The sequence below is a fragment of the Triturus cristatus genome, chromosome 5_2, assembly GCF_964204655.1.
Source record: "Triturus cristatus chromosome 5_2, aTriCri1.1, whole genome shotgun sequence".
Classification (NCBI taxonomy): Eukaryota; Metazoa; Chordata; class Amphibia; order Caudata; family Salamandridae; genus Triturus; species Triturus cristatus.
Window position 1 is genome coordinate 928,953,065 of NC_140588.1, and position 12,786 is coordinate 928,965,850.

General features: G+C 44.8%; 1 protein-coding gene across 2 annotated transcripts in view; it reads left to right on the forward strand.

Moving 5' to 3' along the window:
- Nucleotides 1-12,786, forward strand: part of STAG2 (STAG2 cohesin complex component) — a 1,427,207-nt gene that overhangs the window by 543,353 nt on the left and 871,068 nt on the right. For both annotated transcript variants that reach the window (XM_085608133.1, XM_085608134.1), the window contains exon 15: nucleotides 11,030-11,137. In XM_085608133.1, coding sequence (XP_085464259.1) covers nucleotides 11,030-11,137 — 108 coding nt within the window. The remainder of the gene's footprint in view (nucleotides 1-11,029; nucleotides 11,138-12,786) is intronic.

Genomic DNA, 12,786 nt, shown 5'->3' on the forward strand with positions numbered 1-12,786 from the left:
AAAAGAGTGGCTTCACAGGCAGCAAACAACTGGCGCATTGCCAACACCCAGGTGAGGCTAGCTCGTTATGACCGGGCTCATTACGATGAGCTGCAAAAAATCATGCAACATTTGCCTGACTAATTCAAATCTAAGGTCGATGACCTTATTGAGGAAGGTAAACTCATTACCAATACCTCCATTAGATGTGCACTAGACGCAGCAGACACAGCAGCTCGTGCAATTAACACCAGTGTACTATTTCACAGACACGCTTGGCTCAGAATTTCTGGATTTAAGCCGGAGGTGCAAACCTCCATACTTAACCAACCCTTTGACAAAGAGCATCTGTTCGGCCCAGCTGTTGCTACCTTGCTGGAAAAGATGAAAAAAAGACACTGAGGTTGCAAAGTCCACAGGGGCTCTACAGTTACCTGCCAGTAAAGGTCCTGTTTGCTGCTCATTTTACAGGCGTGGTTCAAAAACAGTGTCCACTGAGAATCCCTCCTCCTCTTACAAGGGCAACAACCAATACCCCTCGTCCATAGGTTATTCTAGAGGAGGTTTTCGAGGAAACAATGGTAGGGGAAGAAGTAGAGGTAATTCCACACGCACTTCCCCCGCAAACAGTGACTTCCTTCCGCTATCCCCTGATCATTCCACTCCTGTCAGGGGTACGTTTCTCCCAATTCCTACCTGTCTGGAATTCAGTCGCCTCAGACAAGTGGGTCCTACAAATTATCCAATATGGTTACTGCCTGGAGCTTACAAGCACTCCCCCGAATATTCTTCCAAGAGCACATGCAATGTCACCGGAACATCTCACCCACTTGAACCAAGAGGTCCTGTCTCTCTTGGAAAAACATGCTATAGAGTCAGTCCCATTAATATATCAAGGGACTGAGGTATACTCCCTGTATTTCTTAATTCCCAAAAAGGACGGCTCTCTCAGGCCTATACTAGAACTGAATCTGTACATGCAGTCAGACCATGTTCACATGGTCACACTCCAACAGGTGCTCCGACTACTTTAACAAGGCGACTTTCTGTCCACTCTGGACTTAAAGGACGCCTGTTTCCATATTCCCATTCACCCGCCTCACCGAAAATATCTCAGGTTTGTGGTGGACAACATAATCAGTTCAAAGTTCTCCCATTCGGCGCTACAGCACCCAGGGTTTTCACCAAGTGCCTGGCAGTAGTCGCAGCTCATCTAAGACGACAGCACATTCATGTCTTCCCTTACCTGGGCGACTGGCTGATAAAAGCCAGATCACAACAAAGCTGCCTACACTACACTCGAAAGACATTCCAACTGCTTCACGACTTGGGGTTCAGTGTAAACCTCACCAAGTCTCACTTCCAACCATCCAACACACAAGTGTGTCTAGGAGCCACAATAAACACTCGCAAAGCTCTAGCGTATCCCAACCCAGTCAGGATTCGCAACATGCAAGCTCTAATATCAGTTTCAGCCTCAACACTCATTACCAACCCGAGTGTTCATGCAATTGATCGGAATGTTTGCTTCTTCCATTTTAATCGTTCCCTATGCAAGACTTCAAATGCGTCCCCTACAGGAATGCTTAGCACATCGGTGGAACCAGGCTCCATGTCAGTTATCAGATCTGGTCTTGGTAGATGGCCGTACTCATCGCTCTCTGCAGTGGTGGAACATACAAAACCTTTCCAAGGGGTGGCCATTTGTCGACCCGGTTCCATAGATAGTGCTAACGGCAGACGCATCCCTCACTGGTTAGTGAGCTCATCTGGAAAAACCTACCATTCAGGGCATGTGGACTCTGCAACAAAAACTCCACATACCATCTAGAACTGCTAGCAATTTTTCTAGCTTTGAAAGCTTTTCAACTTTATCTAGTAGGCAAAGCTGTCCTTGTTCGCACAGACAACATGATAGCGATGTACTACATACAAAAGCAAGGGGGGACGCACTCTCTCAAGCTCTCACAGCTTGCACAGAGCATCTGGAGATGGTCCATACCTCAAAAAATATATCTCCTTGCAGAATATCTTCCAGGAGTAAACAACTAAATTGCAGATCTGCTCAGTCAACAGCAGATCCACAAATGGGAACTCCACACTCAAGTTCTCCTCCCATTCTTCCAAATGTGGGGCTTCCCAGAGATAGATCTGTTTGCCGCCCACCCCAACGCAAAATGCCCTAACTTCGCGTCCAGGCATCCACACCCATTGTCCAAAGGCAATGCACTATGGGTGAATTGGTCAGGGATATTTGCTTACGCTTTTCCACCTCTCCCACTCATTCCATTAGAGGTTCGGAAACTCAAACAGCTCTCCTTGATGCTTATCCTAGTTGCTCCCACATGGGCCCGATAACCCTGGTTCCCAACTCAGTTGGAGCGATCAGTAGTTCCCCACCAAAAACTACACCTTTCCCGCAGGTTTCTTACTCAGAACCATGGAGAGGTTAAGAAATCCAATCAGCTCAACCTTGAGATCTGGCACCTGAAATCCTATAGTGTGGCTACCTTAATCTTCCGCCAGACTGTATGAATGAGACGCCCTACCACAAGAGCATGCTACGCAGCAAAGTGGAAGAGGTTTGTCGTTTACTGTAACAACAATCAGATCAATGCACTAGATACTTCAATCCAAGACATTTGTTATCTATTACACCTATTACTGCCTATTTGCACATTTAATTCCGGACCAGCTGCTGCTGGCTGTCACGCCCACTCGGGAGCCTATCAGAGTGAAGGGGGGTGGTGTCAAGGTTGACACCGGCTATTTCTTGCCGTTCGCAGCGCGGGAGCGGGGATTGAGCCGATAACGACGCCCTAGGCGCTGATTTCAATACCTGTCATCTTTTAAAATTGTTGCTTGACTGTTGCATTGAATTTGAATTGTTTTTAAAAATCGCTACTGCCTATTTGCACATTTAATTCCGGACCAGCTGCTGCTGGTTGTCATGCCCACTCGGGAACCTATCAGAGTGAAGGGGGGTGGAGTCGAGGCTGACACCGGCTATTTTATGCCGGTCGCAGCGCAGGAGCGCAGCAGACGCGCTTGCGGCGCACCAAAGACTAGCCCGTTTGCGCCCGTCCGCACACTTCTGGGGCCTTGGACCTGTCAACATGCTCCAAAAATCAGTTACACCGACTGAGTTCACATCATTGCACGAAGTCCCTGTCAAACTCAATCCCCTTATTTATTCCAGCTTGACTGAACAGGGGATTCTGGTGTCCAGAGCAGCTTTCCCTGAAATTTGTGGTACTCATAGTACTGGCCTCCTCCAGCCTCAAGAGGGCAATGGTGCGCGGAAGTTTTCTGTTATATATTTTAACACCCGCTCTATGGTTCAGCACCAGATTGACGTTTTTCTTTTGCTCAAATTCGAGCAGCCAGATCTCCTCCTGCTTACTGAAACCTGGTTATCTCAGAAGTCATCACCAGACATCCAGGGGAAAGCTGGCGGAGGTGTGGTTTTCATCATACGCCTTGACTGGAAATGTACTGTCCTAACCCTGCTAGACCTACCTCTAGTAGATAATCTGTTGGTAAAATTAGAATTAGAATCTGATGTTGCCCCTTTAGTATGTGTTCTGCTCTATAGGCCTCCTCAGAGGATGCCCCTTTTACCTCACTCATTGGGTAAACAGGTAGCTTACTTAGTTACTAACTATGGGAAAATTCTGCTGATTGGTGATTTTAATTATTGGGCCAATGAAACTTCTGGCGGCCCCCTATCGGCGGAACTTTCCGAGCTACTTACTGGACTGAACCTTATACAACAGGTGTCCTCGGCCACACATCAAGGGGCATACCCTTGATCAGGTCTGGACAGCTAACATCACTATGTCCCCTGTATCAGTCTCACCATGTACGTGGTCAGATCACCATGTAATCAAATTCACTATTCACGATAACCTTTTGACCAAAACCCCCTTTCAGGAGGGGGTACACGCAGAAATTGGAATAAGATTGAAAAACTCTTATTTCTTGACTCACTTGCTAACTCTGTCCCTCCCTTTAACTCTTATATTAACTCGGCTGATGTACTGTTAACTACTTGGTTACTGGCTGCTAGCGCCTCCCAGGAAGATCCACGCCACTCGTCGCCATGACGCTCAGAAATGGTTCTCTACCGATCTGAAAAATCAAAAACTAGCTTTGTGGCCATTGGAAAAAAGCGGATAAATGGTCTTACCTAAACACCATGAAAACATATAAAAAGTCGATTCTTACTGCCAAAGCGGCATACTTTTCTTGTAAAATCCTCTCTCAAAGGAGATTTTCTCCATTGTGAATGAGTTGTATAACCCTGATAGAATCTCAATTGAGCCTACTCCCTCCGAAACCTTTTGCAACTCATTGAATCTTTTTTATTGATAAAATAAAAAAAATCAAGTCCAGTATTCTGGCCTGCCAAAATCTGGATTTTAGTTCTTGTACTATCCGAAATCATAGCACCTTTACGCAATTCCCTACAATTAGTGAGCACACCTTTGTGGACCTTCTCTTTAAAGTTAAATCTGGTTCTCCACTGACTGCTGCCCTACAAACATCTTGAAAGAAATATTCACTGCCCTCCCCAGTCCAGCCCTCGATTTCTTAAATGAGTCGCTGTCCCAGGGCATCGTCCCTGCAACTTTTTAAGGAGGCAATAGTTGTCCCCCTTTTGAAGAAGGTGGGTACTGATCCGTTAATTTTAACAAACTACCGTCCAATCTCCCTTCTTCCTTACCTAGCTAAGGTCTTGGAAGCCTATGTTATGAGATACCTTACTGACTTCCTGGAGGAATCTGAATTTCTTGATCCCCACCAAGCGGGTTTCCGCCCAGGTCACTCCACTGAGGCGGTGATCCTTAGTGTTGGATACTTTTCGTAGTGAAGTCGATGGTGGTTCCTCACAGGCTCTTGTCTTGCTTGATCTTTCCGCGGCCTTCGACACGGTAGACCATAATATTTTGGTCGACCGTGTGAGGGAAGCGGGAATTTCGGGACCTGCTCTGGGCTGGATCAGCTCCTTCTTGGAAAATCACTCCCAGGCAGTCTGTACTGCCCGGTTTACTGCCCCCCAGAATTAGAATTTCTTGTTGAGTCCCACAGGGCTTCTCACTTCCCCCCTGTTGTTCAATCTTTACCTTCTCCCTCTTGTCCGAGCCCTGAAAGAGTGTCAAGTCTGTACATTTAATTACGCTGATGATTTTCAACTTATCTTTTCCATCAGCAATTCCCCGGAGACAGTCCATGCCTTTCAGTCTACCATGCTGTTCATTAGTCAATGGATGATCAGCAACCATCTAAAACTTAATCCGGATAAGACGGAGTTGGTTTTAACAGGTGGTACCTTTAAAAACCCGTGGGGCCCCTCACTTCTTGCCCAGGGAGCTGGGCCAGTTCCCCTCTCCAGCTCGGCCAAGAGCCTTGGGGTAATAATTAGTCAGGACCTCACTATGAAGCCTCAGATTGGGTCTGTGATCTCCAACTGTTTTTTCTAACTCAGAAAAATAAAAAATCTGCAGATTTCTTACCCATGAAGCTCGGATTCAGGTGATTATCGCCATGGTTATGTCCCATGTCAACTGCCAATTCGCTATACTTTGGCATCCCCCTTTACCTATCCAAACGTTTGCAGATGGTACAAAATCAGGCCACACGTCTGATTCTTCATCAACCTAGGCACTACCATGTCACTCCTCTTCTAAAGAAATTACATTGGCTTCCGGTTGTTCAACGCTGTGCCTTCAAGGTTGGGTGTCTTATCTTTAAATTACTCCATGGAAAAAGCCCTAAATTTGTGAACAACTTGATTAACAAGTACGCCCCCATACGCGATTTCCGTATATCAATCAAAGTAGCGCCATGAAACCACCCCGGTGTACGTGCGCTTTACAATTTTTTTACCATAACGTTCAAATTTAGCGTGCACATCCATATGCTTACATCTCGCTGCAATAGCTGCATATCTGTAAAATAGACAGCACTTGTCTCTTTTTAGAGTGCCTGCTGTTAAAGCTTTTATGGAAGGACTTAAAATACTAATTCCCCTCAGACTTTTACCTTCTCCAGTGTGGAATCTCAACATAGTCCTTACAAGACTCATGGGTCCACCCTTTGAGCCATTGCACAAATGTGAAATACAATTTCTCACCTGGAAGGTAGCCTTCCTTATAGCCACCACTTCTCTAAGAAGAGTCAATGAGCTTCAGGCACAAACTATAGAAGAACCATTTTTACAAATACACCAAAACAAAGTAGTTCTTAGGGCTAACCCCACATTTTTACCTAAAGTCCTCTTTCTTTCATATCAACCAATCTGAGTTGCCTGTGTTCTTCACTCAACCAGATTCTGTATCAGAACGTGCCCATCACACCTTAGATGTCAAGAGAGCATTACTATACTACATAGAAAGAACAAAACCTTTTAGGAAAATCAAACCACTTATTGTTGCTTTTGCTCCACCACATAAATGCAATTGTGAGAAAGTGGCTCTGTATATGCTGTTCCCAAATAGGTACAGTGTGTACAGAGTCCACAGTCCCCAGAGGCTTGGCAGAGGCTAAAGTTGGATAACCTTACTCTCCTTAAGTGGTAGCTTGGTCAGTAAGGCAGCATCAGTGGACAGTGTAAAGCATTTGTTGCACACACTCAGCCAGCAAATGGTCTCACACACTCAATAACTGAACTCTGGGCCAATGGTTTATGTATACAAAATATATGCTTGTTTTATTTTAGAACCAACAATAGGTGTTAAAATATACTTTCTCAGAATGAGATGCTTTATATAAATACTTTTGCAATATGCAATTGGCTTTTGTAGAAAGTTGTAAGTGGTTGCAATAGGCAACACAATTTTAAACACAATAATGCATTGAGTTCAATAAAAGTTTCAAGTTATTTGTAATAGATTACTTTCAGGATTACTTTTGGGATTCCAGGACTGGATCCTAGATTCAGTCCTGGGTCAGTACTTAGAAACAAGTGATAAAAGTCAACATAATTACTGTTATGATTTTTAGACATTTTGCTATTTTAAAAGTTGACACTTAGAAAATATTTCATAGTAAACTGTCAATGATTCCCTATGGAAGAAAATTTAAGTTGCAGGTATAGTATGTTCTTGTTACTTTTGTAATCCAGTACTGGGTGCCTAGACTCAGTACTGGGACCTTTATCTAAAACGGGTAAGTAATTACGTTTTCACAATTTATACAATTTTTAAAGAATATTTAAAGTTTGCAGAAATCTACACTTTTAGAAGAAATTTCACAGAAAAACAGTCAATGGTTTCCTATGGAAGAAAATTGGGTTACTGGTAAGTACGGTTGTGAATATTTTTCAGAGTCAATGCTGGGTACCAAGATCCAGCACTGGGAACTCACCTAATAGCAGGTGAGTATTTTCGTTTTCGTTACTCGGCTGATTTTTGGTGAATATTTTAGGTTTTGAAAAGTCCACACTTAGAAGAAATTTCAGGAAAAACCAGTCAATGTTACCCTAAGGAGAAAATTGAGTTATCGGCTTTAAGGTAAGTACTCGACTGGCAGAGCTAAGGTTCTGGGCATAGACTCAGGGGTCTCCCAGGGTCAGGTAGGTACAGTTGTTACACCCTCAGCGGCACAGGGGCAGCCTGGTGCAGAGAGAGTTAGGCCCAATGTTATCCTATGGGAGGCAGGGGGGGCCTTGGTTGGTGGCTGCTGACTAGCAGGGCACGCGGCTGTGGGAGCTGGGCTCCTGGTCACTTGCTCAGGGCAAATGGGGAAGTAGATAGGTGTGGAGGTTACAATGCCAGGGCCACTCGGGCGGCTGGGTGCAGGGTGCCTTTGAGCCTTCGGGCGCTCAATTGATTTCAATGGGAAAGCTCTGGTTTAGAAAAAGACTGCAAGCTCGGGGACGAAGATTCTTCAGGTGCCACCACCACTTCGAGAGGTAAGTTGGGTAGTTGGAGGATAGGTAGGTACCCCGGGATTGGGCACAGGGGGCCGCGGGGTGCAGGGGTGCCTTTTGGTGTCTGGCAATCTTGCCCTCTTTTGATCGCGGTTGGGGGGGGGGGGGGGCACCTGGTTCTGAGGCTGCAGGCGTCTTCAGGAGCGTCGAGGGAAGTCCTTGGGTGCCAGACTCTGGGTCACAGTCGCCGTGGGGTTGTCCTTGTGGTCTTTGTTCACTCCGGCACAGGCCAGGCCTGGCGGGTGCAAAGTGTGAAGGGTTCGCGGTTCCGGGCTGATGCCATGGATTAGAAGTAGATTTTGAGTAGAGCCTCTACTCATGGGAGTCCCAGGGGCTTAGAGCCAAAAGGTAGCCAGGTCCTCCGGGGTTTGTGAGGTTGCTGGCCACAAGAGATGCCGGGTTGTAGCAGGAGCAGGTTCGAGGGTCGACAGGCCGGTAGGACTGGGGCCAAAGCAGTTGGTGTCTTCCTCTTCTTAGCAGCTGCAGGGCAGGTCTTCTTTCTTCTTGCTCTTCTCTGTATTTCGGAATCTGTGGAAGGAAGGTTCAGGGTGGTGCCCCTAAATACTAGATTTAGGGGCGTTATAGGTAGGTGAAGGGCACGGACCAATGGGTCCCTGTCCTGGGGTGGGTACACCCCCTATTCTGCCTCTCTCCTGTGGGAGAGGGGCAGTAGCCCAGTCCTGATTGGGTAGGGCCTCCTATCTTCAAGATGGCGAGCGCCTGGAGATGTGCTTCACCTCGCCTCCCCCACCTGAGGGGTGGGGTTGGCAGGCTGGCACATCCCCGTCCTTATTTGGGGTTTCCGGCCAGGCTTCCCGCCAGATTGGGGGTTGCCAGTGGCCTGGGGAAGCTCACAGAGGCGGCATGCCTTTGAAGCTTCCCCCTGCCCATCCTGGGGGAGGAGATTTAGCACCTCGCCCAGGATGTGCATTGTTGCAGGCCCAGGAAAGCAAGGGCTCTCCTACCCAGGGGTCCAGCAACATGTCTGCTGTGTGGCAGCCTAGGCAGCCCCCCAGACCAGACGTGGATTGTAGGTTAGGTTTCAGGGGGCATCTCTAAGAAGCCCTCTGTGGTGCTTGGTACATTAAATCCCACACTGGCATCAGTGCGGGTTTAATGTGCTGAGAAGTATGATACCAAACTTCTCAGTCTTCAGTGTTGCCATTATGGTGCTGTGGAGTTCGTGTTTGACGATCTCTCAGCACCATGTACTCTTAAATGGCAGCACTGTACTTACAGTGCCGAGGAATGGACCTGGGTACTGTAGGGGCACAGGGCTCATGCTCCTGTGCCCACACCACTGGCATAGGGCACCCAGCTAGAGGGGTGGCTGATGTATGTCAGGGCAGTGTAGGTGGTGGACATGGCACACAGGGAAGTGTGCCATGTCGAATCTTTGTTTTGTCTTGTACCCAGACACTCAGCCTGCAAGAGCAGTTTGTGTGTGTTTGGGTACAGGGCCTCTAAGAGTGGCATAATGAGTGCTGCAGCCCTTAGATGCCTTCCCTGGTCACAAGGCCCTGGGTACCTAGGGTACCATTTACCAGGGGCTGACATGTGGCCAGGGTTTGCCAAATTGGGTTTTGGCTGTTAGGCAGTTTTTAGGGAAGGAACACAGGCCCTGGGCACCTGATTGGCAGGAGCCCTGGGCACCACAATGAAAAGTGCATCAGCTATCAGGCCAAAAAGCGGGGGGGGGGGGGGGGGGGGGGGGTTTGGTTACTGCAACAGAAACCCACTTTCCTACAGCATTCCCATGTCAAAATCGGGCATTGCAAGGTGGATAGTTCAAATGTGCTACATTAAAGCTAAACGCACATTAACAATTCCCCCTTGAGTGCACTCTACACACAAACTAGGGGCTTTTATGGCATTCTTAGGAAACATACCCATAGATGACATCTGCTAAGCTGCAACATGGTCTACACCACACACTTTCATAAAACACTATTGCGTTGATGTGTTAGCAAAACAACAAGCTAGTGTGGGCCAGGCAGTTTTACGAACACTATTTCAAACCACTGCAACAGCTACAGGTTAGCCACCGCTTCACAAATATCTGCTTTATAGTCTATGCTAAAGCATGTGATCTACAGCTCATATGCCTCAAAGTAATGCTACTTACCCAGTATGCATCTGTTTTTGGCATATAGAGCTGTAGAGTCATATGCGCCCACCCGCCTCCCCAGGTACCTTTACCTGTTGTAGTGATATCTTACTTAGATACAATTTACATGGAAATCTATTTCTACTACTTTAATAACTCCATCATCACCCTTTATGGCAAAACAATTTAAGAATGGAGTTGATGCCTATGTGGACTATCACCGAAAGGAGGAGTCACCTACTTTGTTACTACAAGACATCTTCGAACAAAAACAAAGTGCAAACATCCGGACCCAACACCAGATGGAGATCTGTGCTAAAGCAAATGACTCTACAGCTCTATATGCCAAGAACAGATGCATACTGGGTAATTAGCATTTTCCTTTCTCTACACACCAAAGAGAGAACAGAACAACACAAATGCTTATTTTAAGGGAAGAAATCACCGTTGTATTCTCTTTTTGAATAGCAAATAAGTAATCCATATAAATACAAACGACATATCAATCAACGTTTGCTCTAAAAGGCTGCAAAGAAGAATGCTCATGTTCAGAGTCAATCTTTGTGTATTGTTTTGTGGTTCTTGTTCACTGCTTCCTGGTTCTCACTTTTTGTGGGTTTCTTGGTACCTGGCTGTTGAAAGGGGGCGGCTTGTCTTCAGCATGGGTGTTTGGGATTTGCTCTGGTTTCCCTGGACTTGATATTTTCTCTGTTGGTTTTCTGGAAGTAGTGTTCTTGTGTTTTTTAATCCAGTCTAGTACCTAGGAGGATTCATGAATTGAGGAATCAGCAGATAAATTGAGTATCCACTAAATTGATTGTTACAGAAGATAATTTGTTCAAATCTCATTGAAAGATGTTGAAGTAAGGTTGCTTAAACTGTTTAAAGTGTAATTTATAAATGAATGAAGACTGGATAATTTGATTTGTTGTACATTGTTTCGATTCAAATTTTGTTTCTTTATTCTTAAGATCTCAATACATGTTGTTTTTTTTTTACTTTTTCCTTAGAAGCAGCGATGAAGTTTTGACTGCTGAGGACTGTGAAAATGTTTACCATCTGGTTTACTCAGCTCACCGACCGGTTGCTGTTTCAGCTGGAGAGTTTCTGTATAAAAAGTAATAAAGCTAAATATTTCTATACCTAGTTTAGAATCAAATCATGGTTGACCCTGTTGTAAATGAGGAGGTGAGACCTCCACACATGCAGTGTGTTAATCTCAAATAGCATCTTTGGAGCCTCTGAAGTTTTCTACACTGTTTATGGTTTTGTTTTTTTGGCCATTGAATGTGTCCATAACATCTGTTGACTGCTCTTGCCACATTAATACTCTTGCATATCCTATTCGCTGTTCTACCTTCAATTTTGTTCTCAGACTTGTAAAATGGAAGGCAACCAACTATTTGATGACTATTATGTTGGCTTCAAAGAGGTTGTACCCCACTCTAAGAGAAATACAGTTGCATTGGTTTCACAATGAAATGAGCCCTATGAGTGCAAGTGACAAACAGTATCGCATATTATGCTCTCTATTAGTGTTTCATACCACACTGATGGATGTGTAGGTCATGTTTTTTTATTTGCAGTTTGATGCTGCTCAGAAAACAGTTGCTAGGTCATTTTGGGATAGATGTCAACGGACCCCTGTGCAGTTAATTTTCTACATCCCCAAACAACAATGGTTTTCTTGATCACTGGGTGTGTTTTTCCTGTCAGATTCAAAGACCTAAAATATTCCCCATTACCAAGCTTGGAATCCATGGCAGTAAATGTTTAAGTAGTGTTAGTAAATACTTAACATTGCACTTTGTGCTTCGCATGAATCTATTTGTATGACCTGAACTACAGTGAATGAGCTAGAGTCTTTGAACTGCACTTATGCTACAAGATTCCATAACACGATCGTTTACCACATGTTGAATGAAAAATGGAACCGCTAGTGCCCTACTTCGAAAACTATTTCCGGTAATCTATCACCAACAGGCAATATTTTTTCTGACTTGTACATTTCTCATTAATCCCGATTGCATGGATTAAGATGGTCCTCGTTTTGCATGCTTGGGCTTGGGGAAGGATTGTTGTTTCCACACCTTTCAATCTTAAATCATGTCGGTCACCTTCCAAAGTAAAAAGTTTTGATTTCTGTTGAATTACAATCAAACATTTATGTTGACGAAATTGTTTTGATGACTACAATGCACAGTGCATTTATTATTTGCACCCAATTTGTGTTCTTCAGGATTGTGACATTTACGCAACATTGGCCCACATTTTTTTTTTTTTCGGTCAGAGGTATGTTATCTCGAAGTATGAGGCAGTTTTACTTTTCTTCTACTTCTTCCAAAAAACACCAACAAAATTAGTCTAATGGAGACCGCTGTCACAATATAAATGAGAAAAAACATTCTTTGCAGCGCATGGTTTTTGTTGATCACTTGCTGTGCACTTATGGTATTTGGTGGTGGGAGGTGGAAATATAACTTTTTTTCAAATTTCAAAGTCTTCTGCAGTTAACTTAAAGTAATTGAAAACCGATAACCTCGTGATGCGAGACTACAGATGAACCTGTCCCTGATTATTTTTTTCTTGTTAGATTTTTTTTAAGTGTCTCAACTCCAGTAAACCACTGCTTCGCATAATACATGCAAAGGAGAAAGAATATCAAATGTTTAATTTATTTTTTAATGTTTATAAAACAAAGGCATTATTTTTAGAGACATACAGGATGATAAATTTTTTTGATTTCTACGCAGGGACCAGGAGAATG